Raw genomic sequence first — 27,911 nt, forward strand, 5'->3', positions numbered from 1 at the left:
TTGTTTTCAGTACTCTATGGTACTACTCTTAATGAGAGCAGGATTGACAGTCACAAATATAAGATTTTATAATATAAAACATTTGACTTTATAATGAGCAGCTCCTCAAAAGCAATCCATCTCGAAAATACTATACACTTTCTTCACTTTTTGATACTTATTTTACTTAAGCTTCTGAAATGTAAATAGTGTTAATGTGGCATTATCTTGCACAGCAGGTACCCTAATTGCAAGTTTGGAAGCAGTCTGGCTTCTCTTGGTGAGAGCATGGCTGATGGTTAATTATTGGCATAGTTCAGAATGAATATCTGAAACCTTTGGGTGTTTCTGTGTTCTAATCACATATTAAATTTCAGTTTCAGAAACAAACGACAGCTTCTTTAGGGGGGGAATCGGTGGGGGAGATGAACCATGAGAGACGATGGACTCTGAAAAAAAAACTGATGGTTCTAGAGGGGAGGGGAGGTGGGAGGATGCGTTAGCCTGGTGATGGGTATTAAAGAGGGCACGCTCTGCATGGAGCACTGGGTGTTATGCACAAACAATGAATCATGGAACACTACATCAAAAACTAATGATGTAATGTATGGTGATTAACATAATAATAAAAAATTAAAAAACACACACACACACACAACAGCTTCTTTGTGCTCAGCACTGGACAGGCACAGTGATAGTTTTTCTCAACCTAGAGGTGAACATTTTCAAAGGATGTGTGGTTGAGAACTCTTGCACAAGAAACATGATGATAATAGCAGCTCACAGTATATTAAGAAAGTCCGACATATTAAGAAAGTCAGAATACACTGGCTTCTCATTCTTCTTTGCAGATTCCTCATCTCCTCTCACTTTTGACACTGGAGTGCCCCAGAACTCAGTCCTTAGGCTCATTTCTCTTCATGCTCAATCCTCAAAGACCATGTTTAGTCTCTTGGATTTAAATGCCGTGTACATACTGATGATTTGCAAGTTTCTATTTCCTGTCTGAACCTCTTCCCAGATTTGAATGTTCCTTTGCCCAGTCAACACTTCCCTGAGATGTCTATAAGGTATTTCAAACCTTAGACATCTTGCAGGATCTCCTGGACTTTCTCCCAAAGGGAAATACTTTGTACTCCAGCACTTTTCTCAACTTCAGTTAATGCCAGGTCTATTCTTCCAGTGCTCAGACCTAAATGCTCAGAGTTATTCTCGAGTCCTCTCATTATCTGTCATTAAATATCATTGGCTACCTTCAAATCATTTGTAGAAGCTGATCATTTCTTACTAATTCTGCCAATTCCACCCTGGTCCAAGCCATCTTTATTCCACTCCTGGATTGTGGCAAGCATCTCTTAATTGGTCTCCTGCTCACTCTCTAAGAGGCTTTTCTCAACAAAGTATACAGAAGAAACCTTTTTAAAATATAAGTCCAATCAAGTCACTTCTCTATCCCAGTGTCTTCCCACTTCACTCAGAATTAAAGGCAAAACTATTACAGTAGCCTTCAAGGCCCTTAAAAGCACTTCTCACACAGACATGTATTATATTTGCCAGTAACAGCACAAAGGAGGTCAGGGAGAGCAAAGCTGTTATTGGGCCAAGGAAATGATTACAGATGGTAAAGTAATAATTATAACAATGTGCAGGTGGGTTTATAATGTGAATAGATGTAATATTGTATAACAAAATTTCCACAAAAGGTGGGGAAAGGGAATAGAGCTATAAACTATAAGTGATATTTTATATATCAGTTCAGTTAAGGTAAGTATAAATTAGAAGCTGATTCTGACAAGGTAAGATGTGTATGGTAAGCCCTAGAGCAACCACTAAAAGATAAAATTAAAACTTATTAAAACATTTTATAAAATATTCACTTAAGGCAGAAGAATGCTATAAAGAAGAAGTAGAGGAACAAAAAATACATGAAACATAAAAACAAAGAGTTAAATAACAGCGGTATGTCTAACTATATCAACAATAACATTAAGTATAAATGGGTTAAATCATGTAATCAAAAGGCAGAGATTATCAGACTAGATTAAAAAATAGGATTCAACCATGTACTATCTACAGAAGATACACGTTGGATTCAAATTTACAAATAGACTGAAAGTAAAAGGTTGGAGAAATATATAGCATGCAAAGAGCAGCCACAAGAAAGCTGGAGTGGCTAAACTGACAAAATAGACTTTTAAAAGAAAAAATATTAATAGAAATAAAGAAGACTCTATAATCCTAAAAAGAGCAATTCGGCAAGAAGATTTAATAATTATAAACTTAATAACAGAGCACCAAAATACACAGAGCAAAAACTGACAGAAATAAAGGGAGAAATAAACAATTCAGTAATAATTGGTGACTTCAGTACCCTATTTTCCCTATTTCTAATAGTCAGTAGAACAACCAGACAGAATATCAACAAGGAAATGGAAGACTTGAATGACACTATACACCAAACGAGACCTAACAAACTTCTGTTGAATACACCACCCAACAACAACAGAATGTACATTCTTCTCAACATAAAATATTCTCCAGGATAAATCATATGGTAGGCTATAAAACAAACCTCAAATAAATTTAAAAGGGTAGAATTAATACAAAGTATGTTTTCCGACTACATTGTAATGAAATTTGAAATCAATATTCAGGAAAAATGTGAGAGAAACTCATAAATATGTGGTAATTAGATAATTCTCCTAACTATGCAGTGGGTCCACAAGGTAATATAAAGCAAAATCAGAAAATATTTCAAGATGAATGAAAATAAAGACACAGTAAATAAAAATTTATGAGTTGCTGGGGGTGATAACCAGAGTGTACCAAATTTCATTCTGAGGTGATAATATGTTCTAAAATTGACTGTAGTGATGGTTGTATGTGTCTGTGAATACTCTTTAAAAACCAATGGTTTGTACCCTTGAAGTGGGTGAATTATATGGTATATGAATTACAGTTGACCCTTGAACAACATGGGATTAGGAGCACTGATCCCCCTCCCTGTGTAGTTGAAAATCCATGGATAACTTTTGATTCCCCAAAAACTTAGCTACTAATAGGCTACCATTGACCAGAAGCCTTACTGATACCATAAACAGTTGGTTAACACTTATATTATGTTATATATATAATATACTGTATTCTTACAATACAATAAGCTAGACAAAAGAAAATGTTAAGAAACCATAAGAAAGAGAAAATACACCTACAGTATTGTTCTGTATTGAAAAAAAGTCCACATATAGGTGGATCTGCACAGTTCAAACCTGTGTTGTTCAGGGGTCAACTGTGTACCTCATAAAGCTGTTAAAAATTTTAATGTGCCTACAGATCTCTTGTGAATTTTATTTTAATACATATTCTGATTCTGTAGGTCTGGGATAGGGCCTCAGATTCTACATTTCTAACAGTCTTAACCATGTAATGCCAGTACTGCTAGTCTGAGGTCCATACTTTGAATAGTAAGGCCTCTACGAGCAGATTTCTTGTTACCTTTCTGACCTCATCTCTTGCCACCCATGAGTGGATTCCTGCATGACTCATGGATGATTTCCAGCCACCCTGTACATCTTGTTCCTCAAACATACCATGCCTGCCTCTCCCTCTGGCCTTTGCACTTGTCGTTCCCTTTGCCTAGAATGTTCTTCCTATTTCCAACCCATGTATGTGCATGGCTTCCCTTATCACTTCTTGAAGTCTTTGCCCAACTCTTATCTTCTAGTGAGGTCTTCCCTGACCACCCTACCTAAATTGCAACCCTGTTTCACACACTTTCCCTCCTTTCCTACAGTATTTTTCCTCATGGTACTGAGTACATAGTTCTTCGACATGCTATTAATTTACATATTATTTGGTGTGTTAGTTTGCTAGGGCTGCCATAACAAGTTGTCATAGACTGGGGCTTCAATTTACAACAGAAATGAATTTTTGCACAGTTCTGGAGGCTGGAAGTCCAAGATCAAGGTGTCAGCAGGTTTGGTTTTTTCCTGAGGCCTCTCTTCCTGGCTAGCAGGCAATTACCTTCTTGCTGTGTCCTCATGTGGTCTTTTTGCTATGCATGCCCCACTCCTGGTGTCTCTCTGTATATACAACTTTCCTTTTGTGGTAAGAACACCAGTCAGATTGGATTAGAGCCACCCTAATAGCCTCGTTTTAATTTAATCCCCCATGTAAAGGCTTTATCTCCAGATACAATCCAATTCTAAGGTACTGGGTGTTAGGGTTTCAACATATGGATAATGGGGAACATAATTCAGCTCATACATTTGGTTTATTGTCTGTCATCTCCTATTACAATATAAATTTCCTGAGAACATAGATTTTTTTAAAAACTATCTTATTTTGTTCACTATTGTATTATTGGTCCCCAGAACAGTACCTCAGGGATAGAAGATTCCCAATAGGTATTTACTGAGTAAATATATGAAAATAAAAGAAGTGCTGTAGAGATATATACTAGATACAAGGTGGTTGCTTATGTGAGTCGGAAGAATTTAAAGGCAAAATGTTAATAGTCATTCATATATGCTTAAAAATCTTACCAGGTATACTACCCATGTTAGCTCCTTCACTGTTGTAACTCACTCTAACTATAGAATGGAACTCTTATGAGATGGAGACACTGAATTTATTGGTTCTCTTAGATCCCTTGCAATATATGGAATCCTAGTTCTAAAAATTGGTAGTATAAAATCACTGAACTGTTATTTTCATCTTTGGCAATTCGCATATGTGTCTGGAGATTTCTTTCTATGAATTTGGAAAGTAGATCATCATTTTTTCATCTTCAAAAGTCTTGTGATTTTGTTTTGAGAGGAAATAGGAAAATCTTAAAGAGCAGTTTCCTTCTTTGTTTATTCATTCTTTCTGTCCTGGTGCTGTGTTTGCATGCTGCTGATGTTCATAAAGGAGGTACTGAAAATTATGGTTTTTGTTTTTCTATGAGGTACTGCTTGATTTGGGCATTATATCAAACTAGAGCAGCAAAGTAAATTCACTTACCCCAAAATAATTCTGAAAATAGCATCATGAATGAATTTTCGTTTGTGCTATAAAATTCCTTTTTAACCTTCCAGATCTACTCTCTACTCTTTTATTCTTGCTGCATGCTCCACAAGGCTGACTTCCTCAGGCTGCATTAGTTGGACTCTCATAACCTTTGGCTTCTGGTTAGGGTTAGTCTCTGCAAATCACTGGCAGGAGAGTGGAAAGTGGGAGGAGAGAAAATTTGGAGTATTTATTCTCCCAGATGCTCTCTGTGGGCTTGGTTTAGAGATGACACATCCTCTGTCAAAGGCCATCACTCTTGTCCAGTGGCCCTCTTCTGTACCTCCAGCTACAGCTCTTTCCGGGTAGCCTATAGACTTTGGGTGGTGACAGCTTTCCTACTCCATCCCTGTTGCTGGCCTTAGAGTGGGCTTCACCAATCTGAGTCCCTTTTCCTATGCCACGCCCCACCCTTTTGTAAATAGACACCCCATTCCCTCTTGGTTGTCTAACGTCAGTCACTGTTGAAGACTTTCCTAACATGTGTCTTACACATGTAATTAATATCGAAGCTCCAAAAGTTAATTGCCTAGGGCAGAGAAAGTATCCTTTTCTAAAAAATTAATATCTGACTTTTTCACATATGGCAGTTTGGAGATTTCACTGGGGCCATGAAGAAGAACATTGGCATTTTTAGGAATTAATTCTGGAGGCTTTTTAGAATATTTAACTTGTCTGTGTATGGAGTGTAGAAAATAAAAGTTTAAGATCCCTTTCTCCTATGCCAATTGACAATAGCCACAGCATTCTAAATTGAAGCTACTATCACATAGAGTTGAAAACAATGTAAATTGAATTCTTCTACCTTTAGTGGATGAAATGTCATTATAATATATCTGTATTACTCATAGCTCAACTCAGTCTACATTCTGTATACTTTTTTTTTTGTTATCTGTCATACATTCATCATCCATTTCTTTAAAAAGCTTTGCCCTGTAAAAATGATTAGCTGTATTAACTGAAAATCTTATAGCATTATACTTATTTGCAGCATTTGGTTTCTTGTAGACCTGAGCTCTTCAAGGGTTTGGTAGAAACTAGCTACAAAAAACTGATCTGTACGGAACACCACTTAGAAACCTACTGACTTAAGGGTGCCTGGGTGGCCAGTTGGTTAAGTGACTGACTCTTGATTTCAACTCAGGTCATGATTTCAGGGTCATGAAATCAGGGATGTTTCATGCGTTGGGCTCCCTGCACAGTGGGGAGTCTGCTTGAGATTCTCTCTCTCCCTCTGTCCCTATCCCTACTTGCGTGTGCACTCTCTTTCTCTATCTCTAAAATAACTAAATAAAATCTTTAAAAAAAAAAAAAGAAAGAAACCTACTGACTTAATATTATTGGGGTTTCCCCACGCATTTCCACAGACAAAAAGGTTGGCTTTCACAATGAAGTGATGTTATAGGAAACTAAATCAGTATCTCAGCAGCTTAAATGGGATTAATAGATGAATATCTTCAAGATAACTTCTAGGTGTCTAATAAGTACCCAATAAGTATTTAATGATTACAATTAACTGGAAGTTATATAGGGCTTTTAAGAAGCCTTATTTATATCTTTTTTTTTAAAGATTTTTATTTTATTTATTCGACAGAGAGAGACACAGCGAGAGAGGGAACACAAGCAGGGGGAGTGGGAGAGGGAGAAGCAGGCTTCCCGCGGAGCAGGGAGCCCGATGTGGGGCTCAATCCCAGGACCCTGGGATCATGACCTGAGCCGAAGGCAGATGCTTAACGACTGAGCCACCCAGGCACCCCAGCTCTATTTATATCTTAATTGAGATAAAACTAATCATAGCATGTGGGTCTTTATCTCCAAAGAGAAGTTTCTAGAAGAATATTTTCAATTTTAATATATTTACTCAGTGTCATTTCAAATGTTATTTATAATTTGTATTTTGAGTATTATTGATAATGATTTAAATAGACATTATTTATTCTTTTGAAAATAACTTGCTGCATTATTTAGTATGATTTATTATATGTCCTGGGACCAGCTAATGTTTCTGATGGGATTAATTTCAACTTCATTATGAAAATAAATGAGATGCAGTGTGATACATTGGAAAGAGAGCCAGACTGTGAATCAAAAGTCATGTGTTTAATTCTTAGCTCATCCACTTACAATACAATATTGAGCAAGCTGTTCATCTTCTCAGAATTTTTAGTTGTGCCATCCATTAAAATGGAGTAATATCATAGGGACAGCTATCTTTCAAGGGTGGGGTGTCTTTGTGGGGTGGGGGCTGTCCTTTGTAACTGAAAACCAAGTATAAATGTAAATTTGCAGAAAGTATGATGTGATTTAGAGCATTTTACTTAACAAGGTTTACAGAGATGCATTTCTCCCATAAATTAGCCCACATTTGTGGCATACGTGTGAATTTACCTTCTCAGATGGTTGTCTGCTCCAACCCGGCTCCCATTTTATAAATTGTAATAGTAATTTTAATTTTCTAAAAAATCTGGTTGGTGATTTATTTTTCAGTAAGAAAGGGCAAGTATGTAGAAAAAAATGCTTCTTTTGATATTCCTTATTCTTTAGTCTTCCCTTTGTAATGTTAGACGATGATGCTTCATTTCTAGAGTCAATATGCAAAAGATTCCCTAAACACAGCAGCCTCAGGAAGTAAATAGCTTGAGTACTGTCTTCTGATTATAAAATGGCCAGGAACATTTCCTTTGTAATAAGGAGGTCTGCTATAATGTGTTTACTTAGTTTTAAATATCAATGACTATAAAGTCAGAAGCCTTTCTATGCAGCTAACTTCCTAGTAAAATTAGATACATTATGATTGACATCTTTCAATACTAAGTTAAATTGGAGCCAGCTACAATTTGTTGGGGGATGTATGTCACTAAAACAAAAATGTTTTAAAGGCACTCTACTATCTATTTTATAATGCACCTTTATCCTAATTGGCAATGGATGGTAATTTTAGTGTTCTAACTTAAGCTTGATAGAAAGGCAAGAATGATTTCAAAATGACACAAACTCTGTTTTTCAAGGAAGTCAAAGTAAAAGTATAATGTATTTTTTCTTTCATAAGAATTTGCTCAAAATCTTGGTGGGGATAAAATCAACTTTAATTTCCAAGGAAGCAGTTGCTATTTGATCGAATGTGATAGTTTTATTTCCCTGAAGCTTGGGACCATTGTGGATCAGTCTTGCTTAAAGAGTCAGGTGTGGAAGCACAGTCTCATTTGGCCTTCTCGACAGGCCTCAGTAAACTTCAAACTGGGGTGGTGAGGGAGTGAAAAGTTTTGAGCCAGGCCAATAGGTTGTCTAATTGTGGTGAAGTATACAACTTCAACAACTTGCTCAGGGGAGAGGAAGCCCTGATTTGTCACATTTGCCAATGCCTGTGGTGTAAATACTCCAACCTTGGCCAATTTCAAGCTACCACTGGTTTAACAAATTAAAAAATTTGATCATATTAAGCATCTTTTCTGACCATGATAGTATAAAACTTGACATTGATTGCATGAAGAAACCTGGAAAATTCACAGATATGTGAATATTAATCAGTATGCTACTTGAACAACCAATGGGTCAAAGAAGAAATCAAATTTATTCAGACTTGTTTTTCAGCCTAACATTATGTATCTTGGAAAATGTTCAAAATGTACTTGAGAAGAATGTATAATCTGCTGCTTTGGGATGGAATGTTCTGTAAATTTCTGTTAAGACCATCTGGTCTAATGTGTCATTTAACGCTTATGTTTCCTTAATGATTTTCTATCTGGATGATCTATCCATTGATCTATCCATTATTAAAGTCCCCTACTATTATTGTATTGCTGTTTATTTCTCCCATTAGGTATGTTAATATTTGCTTTATATATTTAGGTGCTTCTATGTTGGATGTATAAATATTTAGAAATGTTTTATCTTCTTTTGGATTCACCCCTTTATTGTTATTCAGTGCTCTTGTTTGTCTCTTACTACAGTCTTTGTTTTAAAGTCCACTTTGTCTGATATAAGCATAGCTATTCCACCTTTCTTTTGGTTTACATTTGCATGGAATACCTTTTTCCATCCTTTCACTTTCAGTCTGTGTGGTTCCTTACCTCTAAAGTGAGTCTTTTGTAGACAGCATATAGCTACCTCTTGTTTTTTTAAACATTCAGCCACTCTATGTCTTTTAAATAGAGAATTTATTCCATTTACATTTAAAGTATTTATTTGCAGGTATGTACTTATTGCCATTTTGTTCATTATTTTCTGGTTGTTTTTAATAGCTTCTCTCTGTTTCTTTTGCTCTCTTCCTTTGTGGTTTGATGGCTTTCTTTAGTGGTATGCTTTAGTTCTTTCTCTTTTGTATATTTACTGTAGATTTTTGCTTTATGGTTACCATGAGGCTTATATATAAAAACTTATATCTGTAAGTCTATTTTAAATTGATAACAACTTAAGTTTTATCCTATTATAAAGCTCAATATTGTTTTTCTCCCCATCCATATTTTATGTTTCTTATGTACATTTTATGTCTTTTTATCTTTTATATTATATATACTTTAATTATTGTAATCATAGTTTTTTTCTCTTTTAACTTTCATACCAGCTTCATATGTGATTAATCTACTACCTTTACTATATATTTACCTTTCCAGTGAGGTTTATTATTATTATTTGTTCTTATTACTAATTCATGCTCCTTTTTTCAATGTTTAGTCCCTCTAACATTTCTTTTGACACTGATTTAATGGTGGTGAACTTCTTTAGCTTTTGCTTTTCTGTAAAACTCTTTTTTTTCAAGTTTGAATGATAACTTTTCTGGGTAGCATATTCTTGGTTGGAAGTTCTTTGTCTTTCAGCACTTGGTATCACGCCACCTTCTTCTGGTCTGCAAAGTTTATGCTAAAAATTCTGCTTATAGTCTTACGTGGGTTCCCTTGTACATAAAAATTGTTCCTTTCTTGCTACTTTTAATATTCTTTCCTTGTCTTTAACTTTTGACACTTTAATTATAATATGTCTCAATATGGATTTCATTAGGTTCCTCTTTTTTGGAAGTCTACAGGCATCCTGGATCTGTATATTTGTGTTGTTCCCTGGGTTAGGGAAGTTTATAGTCATTATTTTTTTGAATAATAAGTTTTTAGCCAATATTTTTTTCTGACCCTTTCTCTCTTTTCCTTCTGGGAGCCAAATGATATGAACGGTAGTCCATTTGATGTTGTTGCATCATTCCCTTAAGCTGGTGTTCACTTTTCTTTTTTTTTATCCTGTATTCTTTTTGCTGCTCTGATTGGGTGAGTTCCACTGCCTGTCTCTGAGTTGAATGATCCTTTCTTCTGCTTCATCTAGTCTATTGTTGAACCCATCTAGTATATTGTTCATCCAGTTATTGTATTCTACAGCTCTGTGACCTCCACTTAGTACTTTCTTATATTTTCTCTCTTTTTTGAAGTTCTTGCTATGCCTGTCCATTCATCTCCCCAGTTCTTTGAGCATCTTTATGACCCATTACTTTCAACTCTTTATCATGTAAATTACTTAGCTCCATTTCATTAAGATTTTTTTCTGAGGTTTTGTTCTTTCATGTGGAACCCATTCCTCTGTTTCTTAGTTTTGTTTGACTCCATGTTGGTTTCTGTAAAGTAGATGAAACAACCACCTCGCCCAGTTTTAAGGAGTGGCCTCATGTAGGATATGAACCTTGTGACTCAACCCTGCCCCAGCTCTTCATTGTATCTCAAACCATTGTGCTTGTCCAAGCAGACTATTATAGTTTTCATCACCTCCAGTAGTTAAGTATGTGCCAGTACTTGTCAGTATCCCAAAGGGGAGGATCTCAACACCTAGATTCTCACTGGAGGCCAGAACCTCAGGCATCATCTCTTTAAAGTATACCAATATATATGGTCCTTGGGACTTTAAGCCTAATCCCTGCCAGCCACCAGAATCAGATGATCTGGAGGTGACCCATGGATGGCGGTAGCAAAAATCAAAGCCTCAGATGAATGTAAACCTCTTTTCTGGATGACACTGGCAAGCTAGATCAAAGCAGAGAGAGAGCAAGCCAAGATGACGTCCACAGCCTGCATTCTTTGAAAGCATCTCCATAGGCCATAAATGTGTGCCAAGTCCAAAACCTGCCCCTCAGACCATAGTCCCAGGACAAGCATAGAGGCCTCCTTCACAGAAGGACTGGGTGGTGTGCTTCAGTTCACTGTCTGTGCAATGTCCTGCTGGTGGTAACCTGCCAAGAAGTGTCTGACTATTGCCACAATCCCATGAGACCCAGAAAGGCAAGCCCCTACAGGCACCAGAGCCAGGTGATTAAGAGGTGTCACCTGAGTGGCAGCCACAAATACCGGGGGTACCAGCCATATTAACCAGGGTACCAGACATGGAAAGTTCCCCTCCAAAAGATGCTGGCACTCTGGAGCACAGCAAAGTATGAGTGTGAAGACAGTACCTCCCCTCAAGGACTCTGGAAAGGATTATAGTCAGCCCCCAGCTGCATGTTCAGTTAGAAGCCTGCCTCTAAGGCCACAGTTATGATGATTAGCTAATAGGTCTCCTTTACTAAAGTCCAAGTTCCTGGGCCTGTTGCCTCTTGCTGTGTCCTGAGGATAGTCACTGCTTACGAGTTCTTTTTCTGTTGGTTACAGTCCTGTGGGATCCATGAGTGACCCTACTGGTCACCAGAGCCAGGTCATGTAGAGGTATCCCCTAACAGCAGTCACAAACATTGGGGTGCCAGGCAGGGATATGAGCTCCTTTCTGGCTGACACTTGTTATTACAGTCCCATGGAACCAGGACTGTAAGCTCCCCTGGCTTCTAGAGCTGGGCAGTCAAGGTGGCGGCGGCAGAAATCAGGGCACCAGATGTATGAAAGCTCCGTCTGGAATATACTGCTGCTCTGGAGCACAGCAGAAGGAGCATGAAGATGGCATGCATCAATCTCCATCCCTGGAGAATGGTCCTGTAGGCTCCTAGATGCGTGTGTTAAATTAGATGCCTGCCTCCTTAGTCCAGTGCTTTTATATAAGTAGGTGAGCCTCCTTCACTTTAAGTCTGGGGCAATCAGCTGTCATTGAGCTGGATCCTGGGGTGGGTGAGTCGAAGCACATAAGCACTTGAAGAGCAGTTTCTCAGATTGCTCCCATTTTTTGGGTCTTGGGACGTGAGCCCCACTGGTTTTTAAAGTTAGGTGTTTTGAGGGCTCATCTGTCAAGGGGATGTCTTGAAAGTTGAAATGCACAACATGGGATTCAAACCCTTTGCTCCTCAGGGAGAATCTCTGGGTTTTGAGTTCCCTGCTAGCTAGTTGCTAGTTGTGGGTCACTGCTTTGGGGATGGGGTTTATGGTGAGATTGCATCCCAGCCTTTTCTCCCTGCTTTGACATGGTTTCCTTCAATGTGTAGTTGTTGTTGTTTTAAAGATTCCATCCATCTCTTTGAGAGAGAGAGAGAGAGAGAAAGCACGAGCAGGGGGAGGGGCAGAGGGAGAAGCGGGCTTCCCACTGAGCAGGGAGCCTGATGCGGGGCTCGATCCCCTGGAATCATGACCCTAGCTGAAGGCAGACACCCAAGCAACTGAGTCACCCAGGTGCCCCACAATGTGTAGTTGTTACTCAGCCAGGCTTTAGTTTTGTATTTTTTTGTTTTAAGAGGAAATTGTTGCATATGTAGCTGTAGACTCTGTGCGTGAGGTGAGTTCAGGATCTTTCTGTGTCACCATCTTGAACCAGAACTGTTCTCTGTTTGAACTCCACCTTCAAAGCTAGCAATGTTGCATCTCTCTGAACACTTTTCTGTGGTTACATCTCCCTCTGATTCTGACCTCTCTTTCTTCTTGAGAGAGCTTTTGTAGTTTGTGTCTTTCAACAAATATGTCCATTGTGTCCAAGTTGTCAAATTTTTGGCATAAAGTTATTATACTTTTATGTCTGTAGGACTGTTAGTGCTGCAGTCTCCAACATGGGTCTCATCTCGGTCATTTGTGTCTGTTCTTCACCTGAGCAATGTGACCATAAGTTTATCGACTTTATTTTCAAAACAAAACAGCTTTTGATTTCATTCATTTCTTTCTCTTACCAAGTTCTGCTCTTATTTTTTTCATGGTAATATTTCTTGCTCAGAAAACTACTTTGTCTGATATGAGTATAGCCACTCTAGCTTTGTTTTAATTAGTTCTACTATGGTATATCTTTTCTCACCTTTTTAATTTTAACCTCTTTACTTATATGAAATGCTTATTTTGTAAGTAACATGTGATTGGTTCTTGCTTATTTAAAATCCAAGATGACATTCTCTGCCTTTTAATTGGTATGTTTATATTATTTACACTTACTGGGATTATTCATATGGTTGGGTTTAAATCTACCATCATGTTGTTTGTTTTCTATTTGCCTGCTCTTTGTTCCTTTTCCTTTTCCTTTTCCTGCCTTCTTTTGGTTGAGTATTTTATGATTACATCCTCACTCTTTATGGCTTTGTTTTTACTCATTGCTTTTAGTGAACAGTATAGTTTTCCCTTAAACAAAATAGGTTTGAACTGCATGGGTCCACTTACATGTGGAGTTTTTATAGTATCGTACTATAAATGTATTTTCTCTTCCTTATGACTTTCTGAATAACTTTGTCTTTTCTGTAGCTTACCTTATTGTAAGAATATAGTATATAATACATACAAATTAACACACAAAATATGTGTTAATTGGCTGTTTATGTTATTGGTAAGGCTCCTGGTCAATAGTAGACTATTGGTAATTACATTTTTTCAGAGTCAAAAGTTATATGTGGATTTTTGACTGCACAGGGGGTCAAGACCACTAACCCCTGTGTTATTTAAAGGTCAACTGCATACATCTTTTTGTCATCACAGTCTGCTTTCAAAGTGATTTATATCATCCCCCTTTCTGGTCTTTGTTCTGTAGTTATCAGGCATTGATTTCTACATATGTTATAAACTCCCCAATATATTATTATTATATTTACTTTAAACTGTCAATTATTTTTTAAAGAGATGTAGAAAAAGAAGAAAGTCTTTTGTAAATATTTACATATTTACCATTTCTAGTGTTCTTCGTTACTTTGTATCGAGCCAGATTTACTCCGGTTTCCTTTTTCTTCTGCCTGAAGGACTCCGTTAGCATTCCTTCTCCTGCAGGTTTGCCAGTATGAATTCTTTCAGCCTTTGTATGTCTGAGAAAGTCCCTGTTTTGCCTTCATTTTTTGAATGGTTTGCTGACTGTAGAAATCTAGGTTGATAGTCCCCCTAAATGATGTTCTTTATTTTAATGGTTTGTTCCATGCCTTCTGATTTGCATTGTTTCTGACAAGTCTGCTGTAATCTTAGTTTGTTTCTATGTATGTATGTTTCTTTTCTCTACTTTTTAAAAAAAGATTATTTCTTATTTGAGAGAGAGAGTGAACTTGAGCGGGTGGGGGAGGGGAGGGCAGAGGGAGAGGGAGAAGCAGACTCCCCGCTGAGCACGGAGCCCTACATGGGGCTCAATCACAGGACCACGGGATCATGGCCTGAGCCGAAGGCAGTTGCTTAACTGACTGAGCCACCCAGGCACCTGTCTTTTCTCTAACTACTTTTAAGATTTTCTCTTTATCACTGGTTTAAAGAAATTTTATTATTGTGTGTTTTGTGTAGTTTTTTTTTAAGATTTGTTTATTTATTTATGCGTTTAGAGAGCAGACTTGCACAAGTGAGGGGACAGAGGAAGAGGGAGAGAGAGAGAAATCCTCAAGCAGACTCCCCACTGAGCATGGAGTTCTACTCTGGGCTCAATCTCCTGACCCTGAGATTATGACCTAAGCAGAAATCCTAAGTCGGGTGCTTAACTGATTGAGCCACCCAGGAACCTCTAGTTTTTGGGGTTTTTTTTAAATGTCTCTTGTATTTTCAGTTTGTCGAGCTTTTTGGATCTGTGGGTTTATACTTCTCATTTGGAAATTTTGCCACCATAATTTTTTGAAAAAAATTGTCTTTTCTGTCTTTCTGGGTCATAATTTCCCATATATTAGCCATTCAGGGTTGTCTCACAGCTGTGTGATTGTAACTTTTTCACTCAATCTTTTGTTGCCTTTTATGTCTCATTTTCAATAGTTTCTACTGCTCTGTCTTCAAGTTCACTAGTCTGTCTTAGCTGTACATCATGAGAAATTTAATTTCTTTTTCACCCAACAAATGGCATTTAAAGAAAACTTCAAACTCTGACACATTTAGTTTTTAGGAGAGGATAGTAATTTCATACTTCCTCTACTTTTTATGTTATGCTTTATCTTGATGACTTCACATACAGTTGCCATTGTCATTGATTTAAAGAGAAGATATTTGTATTTGGCTTCTCTCTTTTCATTTTCTCTTTCAATGAGCTTTGTGAGATAGCAATTCTTTTTTATAATTTAATTTTATTATGTTATGTTAGTCATACATTACATCTTTAGTTTTTTTTTTAATTTTACTGTTATGTTAATCACCATACATTACATCATTAGTTTTTGATGTAGTGTTCCATGATTCATTGTTTGCATATAACACCCAGTGTTCCATTCAATAAGTGCCCTCTTTAATACCCATCACCAGGCTAACCCATCCCCCCACCCCCTCCCCTCTAAAACCCTCAGTTTGTTTTTCAGAGTCCATAGTCTCTCATGGTTCATCTCCCCCTCTGATTTCCCCCCCTTCATTTTTCCCTTCCTACGAGATAGCAATTCTTTTGTTACTTTGCCTGAGAAACCCTGGTACACATAGTGTCCTGTTTTGAATATGATGAAATGACTAAAAACCATGCCATGGTGGTAGACAAGACTCTCCAGACATGAGAGCATAGGCACCATGTCATGTCTCTCCTGAAGAGCCAGAAATTGAGAGAGCCTTGGGTAGGTTGCTGAATGTGCTTGCTTGCTTGCTTGCTTTCTCTCTCTCTCTCTTTCTTTCTTTCTCTCTTTCTTCTTTCTTTCTTTCTTTCTTTCTTTCTTTCTTTCTTTCTTTCTTTCTTCCTTCCTTCCTTCCTTCCTTCCTTCCTTCCTTCCTTCCTTCCTTTCTTTCCTTCCTTCCTCCCTTCCTTCTTTCTTTTTCTTTCTTTTTTTTTTTTTTTTTGAGCTTAATACTTGCAGAGTCTCTGGGTTTCCCCTACCATGTGGAGACAGGTAATATTTACTCCAGCTGGGGAGTATCACGTTTAGACAACACTTTGGAGGTAGAGGATATAGATTTCTCAGGCTCCTTGGCATACTTGGACAAGTCTTAGTACCCATGGGAATGAGGTAAATCTGTTAAGGTTGGAAGCCTGTATACAAGTAAAACTATTTTTAACCTCTCCTGTGATAGCTTTTTGCTTTGCTTCTCCTTTAGTATATAACAGTCTTTCAAGATTTTCAGAATTTTCTTAGCTGGGCCAACAGCAGCCAAGGGGAAAAATATATATATATATATATATATATATATATATATATATATATATATATATATATATATATATATATATATATATATATTTATTTGTGGTGGCATATTGAAGACAAAGATACCCAAAAGGTAAACTTCAGAGGGAGAGGAGTTACTTGGTTGATGACCTTATCCTACTTATAACAAATAGCTCTTTCAGAGCTAAGCTTTGGAGGCTCTTCATTTTGCTGGATGGAGATGCGGGAGTGGTTTCTGACAGGATTTTTCATGGCCCTCTCCCTTCTCCACCCACCCACTGCACATACTCCATCTCCTTAGTGCAGAGCCTTCATCTCAAGTGGTAGGCAACTAATGACTAAGATATTAATTGAAAGAAAATTTAAGGTTTTTTTTTAATTCACACAAAGGGGTACTTGCACTTTATTTTATTTTATTATTTTTTAATTTTTTAAAAGATTTTATTTATTTGAGAGAAACAGAGAGAAAGCACAAGCTGTGGGGGGTGGGTGGGGAAGAGGGAGGGGGCACCTGGGTGGGGCAGAGGGAGAAGCAGGCTCCCCGTGGAGCAGGGAGCCCGATGTGGGGCTCGATCCCAGGACCCTGGGATCATGACCTGAGCTGAAGGCAGATGCTTAACCAACTAAGCCATCCAGGGGCCCCAGTACTTGCATTTGAAATGATAACCCTTAAAGACTAAAGGCTATTCTATGATTAAAGGAATTAATACTTACTGATGAAATTTCAGGTAGAAGGAGATTTACTGGGGACTGGGATCCCACAAAATTGTACTGCTGAGCCTATAGATTTTTATATGCCAATATATAAGCATCTCTCTTAACTTAATCTGTTTTTTTTTAGTGTACCATTCAGAATTAAAATTTAAGATGGTTATTTTAGGGAAATTTTATATATATTTTCCAAGGTAAATAAGTCAACTTAGAATATAAAAAATGATAAATTATATATTTATGGTAAACATCTATAAAATATGTTTGTCAGTGAGTTATAGCAAAATGAAATGGCTATAAGATATGAATGTGAATTGAGGTGCTGTCATGGTTTATCTGTAATATTAGACTTGACTTATGATATATGCAAATTACACGTTCCTAAATCAACATAATAATTCTTTCCAAATTTATGTTCCTAGTGGTTTGGAAATGGGTATGATATTAACTTATTCCTACATTACCTTATTTCAGAAAAGACTTAGCTAAAATGAGCAGATTCTCAAAGTGCCCTCTAGGACACTTAATATGTATGTTTAGCAATATGTGGGATCTCTGTTTTCTAATTTTATTGACATTTGACTTTTAGGTATTTAGAGAGTGACTATCTTCAGATTATCAGAAATATACAGAGCTGTCCATGGAAACGACAAGAAGAAGAATATGAGAATTTTAGGTAAAGAATTTCTTCATAAATATTACGAGATTTAAAAATGTCTTGTGTATTTGCTTTGTATGGGAAATAACGTGTTGTTTGAAGGAAAGTAGAAGGGGCCAGCTGACAATCGGATTGACTTAATCTTCACACCCCCTCCTGAGGCACATGATGCTCCCTCCCCATCTCTTATATAGAAACTTAATTCTGTTATTGGGATTCATTACAGAAAATCTTGAGTTGAAAAAAGAAATTTTAGAGGACATTGCTGCTTCTTTATACCATTTATATTTGCTATTTATTTAGTTTGTAAATAAAATACGGTCGCGTTCTGGAATGTTTGGAAAACATAGAGGGAAAATCTCATCCAAGGTCCCATCACTTCCAAACAAAAACTGTGTTCCTTCCTGTGTTTTCCCTTCCAGTGTTTCTTGTTAGCTCTTAAACCCCAGCCACCTTCAGAAGTGTGAGTTGCTACAGCTAATAACCTGGGGAGGAGCCGTCAACCTGACAAGACCAGGTTATCAGTTGATGATTATAGAGATGTCCTGTCCTTGCATAACGTGGAGCCCACCTGGACAGAAAGAAATTGTGTCCCAACACTGTTCTTCAGGGGTGCATGGAAACTTCTCTGGGACCTCTTACTCCCAGTCGTATCGTACAGCGGGCCAGTTGTCTCTGTGCTTGTGTGGTCCACACTGCTCTGCTTCTCTTGGCCTGCATTCTCATTCTTTGCTAGGCATTCAACACGTGTTTTGTCCGGTGCCAAATTATTTTATGATATTACAGTCCGGAAATATATTTTTATCTTTACTGGTTCAGATTTTCAGACTTTAAGCCTTAAGACTTTTGAAGACCTTCTTAAAGAGCCTGCTTTCCCTGGAGATTCTCTAAGAAGTATCTGCTCCTTGTCTTTCTTTACTGTGGGAGGGCAGCTCTTATTTACACAGTGCTATGGCTCTGCTTGTCTCACCTTCAGTCACTTTATGCTCCGGTCACTGGACCAGCTGCCTTTTAATTCTGCTGCCAGTTTGAGAAGGGTTCGGGCCAGCTCCCAGTGAGTGAAAGAGGAACTTCCTGACTGGGTTAGAGCTCAAAGTGAGTATTTTTCTTCTGTCGGGTAGACTCATGGATGGGTTGACTTCCTGTAGGATACCATTAAGCATCTTTCCTAACTGACCTTTCAGTTAGAGATCCTTGTGTATTTAATTTCCAGGATATTTTATGCTACATAGTCTGATATAGACAGAATGTGTCCCCTCAAAAGTCATAAATTCAAAACCTAATTCCTAATGGGATGGTGTTTGGAGATGGAGCCTTTGGGAGGTGAGTAGGTTATGAGGGCTGAGCCCTCATGAATGGGACTGATGACCTTGTAAGACATCCCAGATTGTCCTTGTGCCCCTTCCACTATGTGAGGACACATTAAGAGATGGCCATCTAAGAACCAGAAGGTGGCCTCTCACCAGACAACTAATCTGCCGGTCCCTTGATCTTGGACTTCCCAGCCTGCAGAACTGTGAAAATAAATTGTTGTTTGTAACAATCCCCATTGATACTGTTCTATTATGGCAGCTCAGATGGACTAAGACATAGTCCTACTCAAGACTAGACTTGAGAGATCCACGTGACCAGGAGACTGGGTAGAAAGTTCATGGGCAGTTGTAACTTAAATGATCACAGGGTCAACAAGTGGCCAAAGAGTCTGGTTTAGAGAGACTTTTCTACATGCACAGAAGAGACAAAAGAGGAAGAGGGAGATATTGAAGTATTGAGCTATTAAAGATTAGTCCAAGATAATCAGCTAGAAAGTGTAATGAGTAGTGACACCAATCACCAAAGTAGGGTGATACCAATCACCAAAGGAGCTTCTCCTTCCAGCTGTGAAACCACCTTAGCTCAGACCTCCTGCAAATAATACAAGGAAAATAAAGTATACTAAATAAGCAAAGTATACTAAGCGAAGTGCACTGTTTGAGGGCACTGGCAAGCTACCAAGGCAGGGAGAATTTTCAGGACTAAAATCCAGAAGAAGAAGGAAGCCAAGGGAGGTGAGCCCTGCATTTAAGGCTGCTTTTTCTCACAAGGAACTTGCTGAATGCAAAAGCATGGCTGACAGGCAGAGAGGCTGAGCAGAGCTTCCAGCAATCCCTAGAAAAGATGAATTTTCTCAATGAGTGAAGCCCAGATTTGAATCATTTCCATTCTCAATTGGATTCAGATCTACCCTAAGCCCAGATGTCTGATAGAAGCAAAAGCAAATCCTTTCTTGAAGAAGGTAACCTCATTCTCAGCCTTACATGATCTCTGCAGATTTTTACACAGGGTCTGGTTCAATTAAAAAAAAAATAATTCTCTTTAAAGTTTTTTTTCCCTTTTTTCTTTCTTTTTTTGTGATAAAAGTCAGGAGTCTCTTCAAATACAAAGCTGCTTGAGAGTCACTGCTGCAAATTATGCTGCCTAGAAGCCGTAGACATGGATGATATGTAGACAGAATGGCCATTTTCTCCTTAGTACCATGTTGGTATAAAAAGTACATCAGTAACCATGATGATTACCCATGGCCTATCTATCCCTCCAGGGCCAATTTAAGTACACATCTGGGACTATAGCACTTATTGTTTGTTGTCATGGAAGAGAACAGTCACGGTGACATTTATTTATTGACTTGAATATTTATTATATTGGAATGTTCTTTTTATGGTCATATTTGTAAACTAAATTATATACACCCTCAACAGAAGTCTGTGCAATTAAATAATAATAAACTGCCTACTTTCCTAAATTTTTACTAATACAGCTGGCTAAATCTGGGGAGTTTCTGGCTTATTTTTAAAACTGGCAGTATAGAAACATCTCCTGTTATTAAAGATGGCAAATTCTCCACTTTCTTTATGTGAACTTCTTATGCCAAGTTAAAGAAGAGCAAAATGTGACCCTTAAAAATGTGATCATATCCTTTTAACAGGAATTACAAAAGGTGCATTAAATTCTGACGAATATGAGCAAGTGAGTATATTCTAAATCCTCCTCCAGCCTGATTGTTTTAACTACCAACAATTGACACTGAGGGGCTAGTGGGAAATTATGGGACTTCTTTGGCCACATGATCTAAAAATAAGACAGCTTTTAAGAGTTATTTTTCTTAAATAAATATGCCACTTGCTAGCAGAGGGGATGAATTTTGTTTATCAACAAATATCTATTTAGGGCTTTACTACATTAAAGCACAGTAGACCCTCTCAGCCTGGTATAGTGCAGGGCACAAAAGTAGGACCTCAGTAAATATATTTCAAATGAATGGACATCTGAAAGTACATAAGAAAAACACAAAGTTTTCTTACCAACCTCAAAGAAATTGTAGCGTTTGGAAAGACAAAAAATAAAACTATGAATACTTATGATTTAGTGTCAAAATGAGTGATTTATATAAATACTGTAATATATCAATGCATGGTCAGTGTGGGATATAACATTTCTTGAAACATTCTGTGGAAAGAGACAGGACTTGAACCGTGACTTGGAGGATGAGTGTAAAGGGAGGGGTGATGGGGTCCAGAGTACACATCAGTCAGTTTCAGGACCAGCTTCACTGGAGCAGGGACCTGTACTGAAGGGTACTTGGGTTAAAGGGAAGACGTGCAGGTAGATAGGGGTGAGCCCAGGACACACAGAGCTCTGATGATCTGAGTAGAGACGACAGATTTCCTGTAGATACCAGAACCTCATGGAGATATTCCTCGCAAGGGTATTACATGATGAATTTATCATTTCAGGGAATGTGTCTGGTCAGAAAAATGTTATGTGAATTGGAGTCTTAGGAGGGAGTGAATAGACTGAAGAAAGCCAGAGTGGTCAGGGGCTGGCTGTAGAAAGATACTGTAGAATGATGAACATCTAGAACATCAGTGGTAGCTATAAAAATATCAAGGAAGGGACACTTGACAGTGAGCTCTTTGGAAGCATGGTGTGTCTTCCTTATTTTTGTATCTCCAGTGCCCATCAGAAAGAGGGAACCCAATAAATGGATGCAGTAGACATGACAGAAGCATTGGCAGGACTTGGTTGCTTTTTGATTCCTAGGTTTCAAATGGAAGAAGAAAAAGAGAATTGAAGACAAATGTGAGATTTTGAGTCTGTTTGATTGGGATAATAGTAGTGCTAGTGAAAAGCAGACAGACTTCAAAGGGAGATAGCTTTTGAGAAGATAAGTCCACGTTGAGCAGGCTGCGGTCAAGCAGACACCGGGACAGCCAGATGTGGAAGACATTTCCTTACTATAATTAAGAGAAATTGGACTTTCCTGAAGAAAAAAAGGTGAGTGTAGCCTAGAGCTGGCTTCTGTAAGAACTATGGCCCTGTATGGAAGGGAGTGGCATGATGTATTCAAAGTGCTGACAGGAAAAAATCTGAAACCAAGAATATTCTATCCAGCAAAGCTATCAGTCAGAATAGAAGGAGAGATAGAGTTTCCCAGACAAACTAAAGTTAAAGGAATTCATAACCACTAAAGTAGCCCTACAAGAAATGTTAAAGGGGACCCTTTGAGTGGAAAGGAAAGACCACAAGCAAGAGTAAGGGAAGTAAGAAGCATAAAAACAGTAAGAAAAATTATATCCATAAAGATCAGTCAAAGGACTCACACAATAAAAGGATGTGAAGTATGACATCATAGACCTAGTGTGGGGAGAGAGGAGTAAATGATGGGTTCAAACATAAGAGACCATCAACTTAATATGCTATATAGAGAACATGTTATATGCAAACCGAACGGTAATCAGAAATCAAAAACAAGTAATAGATATGCAAAAAAATAAAGAGAAAGGGATCCAAGTATATCATTAAAGAAAGTCAACCATAAAGCAAGTAACAAAATGGCAATAATACATACCTATCAATAATTACTTTGAATATAAATGGACTAAATGCTCCAATCAAAAGGCAAAGGGTAACTAAATAGAAAAACAAGACCTATCTATATGCTGCCTATAAATAGAGACTCATTTCAGACCTAAAGACACACATGCACATTGTAAGTGAAGGGATGGGGAAGCATTTATCATGCAAATGGATTTGAAAAGAAAGCCAGGGTACCGATACTTATATCAGATAAGATGATTTTATCTATCTATCTATCTATCTATCTATCTATCTATCTATCTATCTATCTATTTATTTATTTATTTGACAGAGAAAGAGACACAGTGAGAAAGGGAACACAAGCAGGGGGAATGGGAGAGGGAGAAGCAGGCTTCCCATGGAGCAGAGAGTCCGATGCGGGGCTCGATCCCAGGACCCTAGGATCATGACCTGAGCCGAAGGCAGGCACTTAACAACTGAGCCACCCAGGCGCCCCCAGATAAGATGATTTTAAAACAAAGACTATAACAAGAGACCAAGAAGGACACCATATAATCATTAAGGGGACAGACAATCCAACAAGAAAATGTAACAGTTGTAAATATGTAGGAACTCAACATGGGAGAACACAAATACTTAAAGCAGTTAGTAACAAACATAGAGGAAGTAATTGATAGTAATAAAATAAAAGTAGGGAACTTTAACACCCCACTTACATCAATGGACAGATAATCCAAACAGAAAATGAATAAGGAAAGAGTGGCTTTGAATCACACACTGGACCAGATGGATTTAACAGATATATTCAGAGCATGCCATCCTAAAACAGTAGAATACACATTCTTTTCAAGTGCACATGGAATATTCTCCAGAAGAGATCACATATTAGGCCACAAAACAAGTCTCAACAAATTCAAAAAAGACTGAAGTCACACTGTGCATCTTTTCTGAGCACACTGCTATGAAACTAGAAATCAACTACAAGAATAAATCTGGAAAGAGAACATGTACATGGAGGCTAAATAACATGCTACTAAACAATGAATGGGTCAACCAAGAAATCAAAAAGGAAATAAAAAAATACATGGAGACAAATGAAAATGAAAACACAACAGTCCAAAATCTTTGGGATGCAGCAAAAGCTGTTCTAAGAGGGAAGTTTAGAGCACTGTAGGCCTACTTTAAGAAGCAAGAGAAATCTCAAACTATCTAACCATACACCTAAAGGAGCTAGAAAAGGAACAACAAACAAAACCCAAAAGCAGTAGAAGAAGGAAGGAAATAATAAAAATAGAGCAGAAATAAATGAAGTAGAAACAAAACAAAACAAAAAACCACACACACACAATAGAACAGATCAATAAAACCAGGAGCTGATTCTTTGAAAAGATCAGCAAAACTGATAAACTTTTAGCCAGACTCATAAAACAAACAAACAAACGAAGAGGAATCAAATAGACAAAATCAGAAATGAAAGAAGAGAAATAACTACCACACCACAGATATACGAAGAATTGTAAGGGAGTATTATGAAAAATTATATGCCAAGAAATTAGACAACCTAGAACAATTGGATAAATTTCTAGAAACATATAACCTCCCAAAATGGAATCAGAAGAAATAGAAAATTTGAACAGACCAATTACCAGCAATGAAATTGAATCAGTAATCAAAAAACTTCCAATAAACAAAGTCCAAGACCAGATGGCTTCACAGGCGAATTCTACCAAACATTTAAAGAAGAGTTAATACCTATTCTTCTCAAGGTATTCTAAAAAATAGAAGAGGAAGGAAAACTTCCAAATTGACTCTATGAGGCCAGCATTACCCTGATACCAAAATCAGATAGAAACACTAAAAAAGAGAGAGAGAACTACAGACCAATATCCCTGAGGAACGTAGATGCAAAAAACCTCAACAAAATACTAAAACCGAATCCAACAATACATTTAAAAAAAAAAATCGTTCATCATGATCAAGTGGGACTTATTCCTGGGTTACAAGGATGTTCAATATTTGCAAATCAGTTAATGTGATATGATATATCACATCAATAAGAGAAAGTATAAAAACCATATGATCGTTTCAATAGATGCAGAAAAAGTATTTGACAAAGTACATCCATTCATGATAAAAACCTCAACAATGTAGGTTTAGAGAGAACATACCTCAACATAATAAAGGCCATGTATGAAAAACCCACAGCAGACATCATACTCAATGGTAAAAAAACAGAGCTTTTCCTCCGAGGTCAGGAACAAGACAAGGATGTCCACTCTCACCAAATTTATTTGGCATTTGACATAGTACTAGAAGTCCTAGCCACAGCAATCAGACAACAAAAAGAAATAAAAGGCATCCAGATTTACTGATTTGGAAGAGGTAAAACTTTCACTATATGCAGATGACATGATACTACATATGGAAAATGCTAAAGACTTTACCAAAAACTACTAGAACTAGTAAGTTCAGTAAGGTCACAGGATACAAAATCAATGTATAGAAATCCATTGCATTTCTATACACTAATAAGCAACAGAAAGAGAAATTAGGAAGGTTCCATTTACAGTTGCACCAAAGCTAGGACAAATAATTCTAAAATTTATATGGAATCACAAAAGACCCTAAATAGCCAAAACAATCTTTTTTTTTTTTTATTAAGATTTTATTTATTTGACAGAGAGAGACACAGCGAGAGAGGGAACACAAGCAGGGGGAGTGGGAGAGGGAGAAGCAGGCTTCCCACTGAGCAGGGAGCCCGATGTGGGGCTCAATCCCAGGACACCAGGATCATGACCTGAGCCGAAGGCAGACGCTTAATGACTGAGCCACCCAGGCACCCCTAGCCAAAACAGTCTTGAAAAAGAAAAACAAAGCTGGAGGTATCATGATCCCAGATTTTAAGGTATACTACGAAGCTGTAGCAAACAAAACAGTATGGTATTGGCATAAAAATAGACACACACATCAGTGGAACAAGATAGAAAGCCCAGAAATGAACCCACAACTATATGGTCAGTTAATCTTTGACAAAAGGGGCAAGAATACGCAATGGGAAAAGGTCTCTTTAACAGATGGTTTTGGGAAAATGGGACAGCTACATGCAAAAGAATGAACTGAACCACTTTCTTAACACCATACACAAAAATAAACTGAAAATGGACTAAAGACCTAAATGTGAGTCCTGAAACCATAAAAATCCTAGAGGAGAACACAGGCAGTAACCTGTTTGACAGTGGTGGTAACAACCTCACAACTTCTTTTTAGATAATGTCTCCTGAAGCAAAGGAAACAAAGTAAAAAATAAACTATTGGGACTTCATCAAAATAAAAAGCTTGTGCATATCAAAGTAAATAATCAACAAAACTAAAAGGCAACCTACAGAATGGGAGAAGATATTTGCAAATGACATATTCAATAAAGGGTTGGTATCCAAAATATTTAAGGAACTGATACAACTTAACACCCAAAAAATGAATAATCCAATTAAAAAATGGGCAGAAGACATGAATAGGCCTTTCTCCAAAGAAGACATCCAGATGGCCAACAGACACATGAAAAGATGCTCAGCATCACACACCATCAAGGAAAATGCAAATCAGAACTACAGAGATATCACCTCACACCTGTCAGAATGGCTAAAATAAAAAACACAAGAGGATGTGGAGAAAAAGGAACTCTTATGAATCATTGGTGGGAATCCAAACTGGTGCAGCCTCTGTGGAATACAGTAAGGAGGTTCCTCAAAAAGTTAAAAATAGAACTACCTTGTGATCCAGTAATCACACCAAAGAATATGAAAACATTAGTTCAAAAGGATATATACAACCCTATGTTTATTGCAGCATTCTTTACAATAGCCAAATGATGGAAGCAACCAAAGTCTCCGTCAACTGATGAATTGATAAAGAAGTGGTATACATATATATACAATGGAATATTATTCATCTATAAAGAAAAATGGAATCTTGCCATTTGCAACAACATGGATGGAGCTAGAGAGTATAATGCTAAGTGAAATAAGTCAGTCAGAGAAGGACAAGTACCATATGATTTCACTCATATGTGGAATTTAAGAAACAAAACAAAGAAAGGGGAAGAAAGACAACCCTTAAAACAGACTCTTAACTATAGAGAATAAACTGATGGTTACCAGAGGGGAGGCAAGAGGGGGGGCAGTAGGTGATGAGGATTAAGGAGTATATTTATTTTGAGGAGCAGTGAGTAATGTATAGAATTATTGAATCAATATGTTGTACACCCGAAACAAATATAACACTATGTTAACTATAGTAGATTTAAAAACTTAATTAAAAATGTGGCCCTCGAAAAGCCTATCTTCTCAGCATTCCCCCCTTCCCCACTTGCCAGTGTTTGTCCTCCTTTTACCGATTTCTAAGCCTTTTTTCACTCAGCACTTCATCATGAGTCTAAGAACTTGTAGCCTCGGGTTCAAGTCCCTGGCTTCTCTCTGCCTTAGAAAAACATCTGAGGTCCATGTGAGTGGTTCCTTGAAGTTCTTGAAGCTGTATCTGAAATTTTGTACATGTTTCCAGGAAAAAAGATCCCTGATTTCCATCTGCTTCTCAAGGAGTCTAGGACCCCCAGAATGGACTACAGTATTTCTAAGAACACTTCCAGACCTGAGGCTCTGTTTGCTTCGGGATTATATTGCTTGTTTCATCTTCCCTGTAAATGTGATGACCATAAGCTTCGGTGTGGCCCTAACGCAGATGTATCCCTCCCTGTCATCTGGACAAGCTCAGTTTCAGTTATGAATTGCATTTCTGCAAGATCCTAGTTGAACCTAAAGAGGGATTTCATAAGCAAGAGTTGAAAATGTCCTACCTTCTATCTTTCTCTTGGCATCTAATTTCATTTACATAGAGCTGTACAGAGTTAAGAATGTTGAGCTGTCTGCCTTCTGCTTTTAAAATCAATTGATCTTCCTCTTACATTTTTTCCCCCAAGCATGAGTTGATACACATATAATAAATTTGTGGAAAATCAAACCTGGATTTCAGTTTGAGGAATTACTGCTCTTCACATTCTCTCCCTGGCATTTTTAGAAACTGATGGATAATCCTGTGCTTCAGCAGGATACTCACATATTTGAGAATCATACCAACATGCTTAAATCCAAATTAAACATGATAATATGAAATGCTCCCTACTTCTCTTTCTTTACTTCCTCCACTTCACCCTTGAAAACTCCTTTGCGAAGCTCTGGGAACTTTTGGTAGGCAGGTTTTATCCCA

At 37.6% G+C, this 27,911-nt stretch overlaps 1 protein-coding gene across 3 annotated transcripts in view; it reads left to right on the forward strand.

Annotated features, from left to right (window-relative positions):
• ST8SIA6 (ST8 alpha-N-acetyl-neuraminide alpha-2,8-sialyltransferase 6) overlaps positions 1-27,911 on the forward strand; it is a 171,709-nt gene that overhangs the window by 110,904 nt on the left and 32,894 nt on the right. For all 3 annotated transcript variants that reach the window (XM_064592006.1, XM_064592007.1, XM_045870192.3), the window contains one exon: positions 17,727-17,813. In XM_064592006.1, the coding sequence (XP_064448076.1) occupies positions 17,727-17,813 (87 nt within the window). The remainder of the gene's footprint in view (positions 1-17,726; positions 17,814-27,911) is intronic.

This window comes from Mirounga angustirostris, unplaced genomic scaffold, assembly GCF_029215605.1.
Source record: "Mirounga angustirostris isolate CCGP_5_RB_7025 unplaced genomic scaffold, mMirAng1.0.hap1 SCAF_5, whole genome shotgun sequence".
Lineage (NCBI taxonomy): Eukaryota > Metazoa > Chordata > Mammalia > Carnivora > Phocidae > Mirounga > Mirounga angustirostris.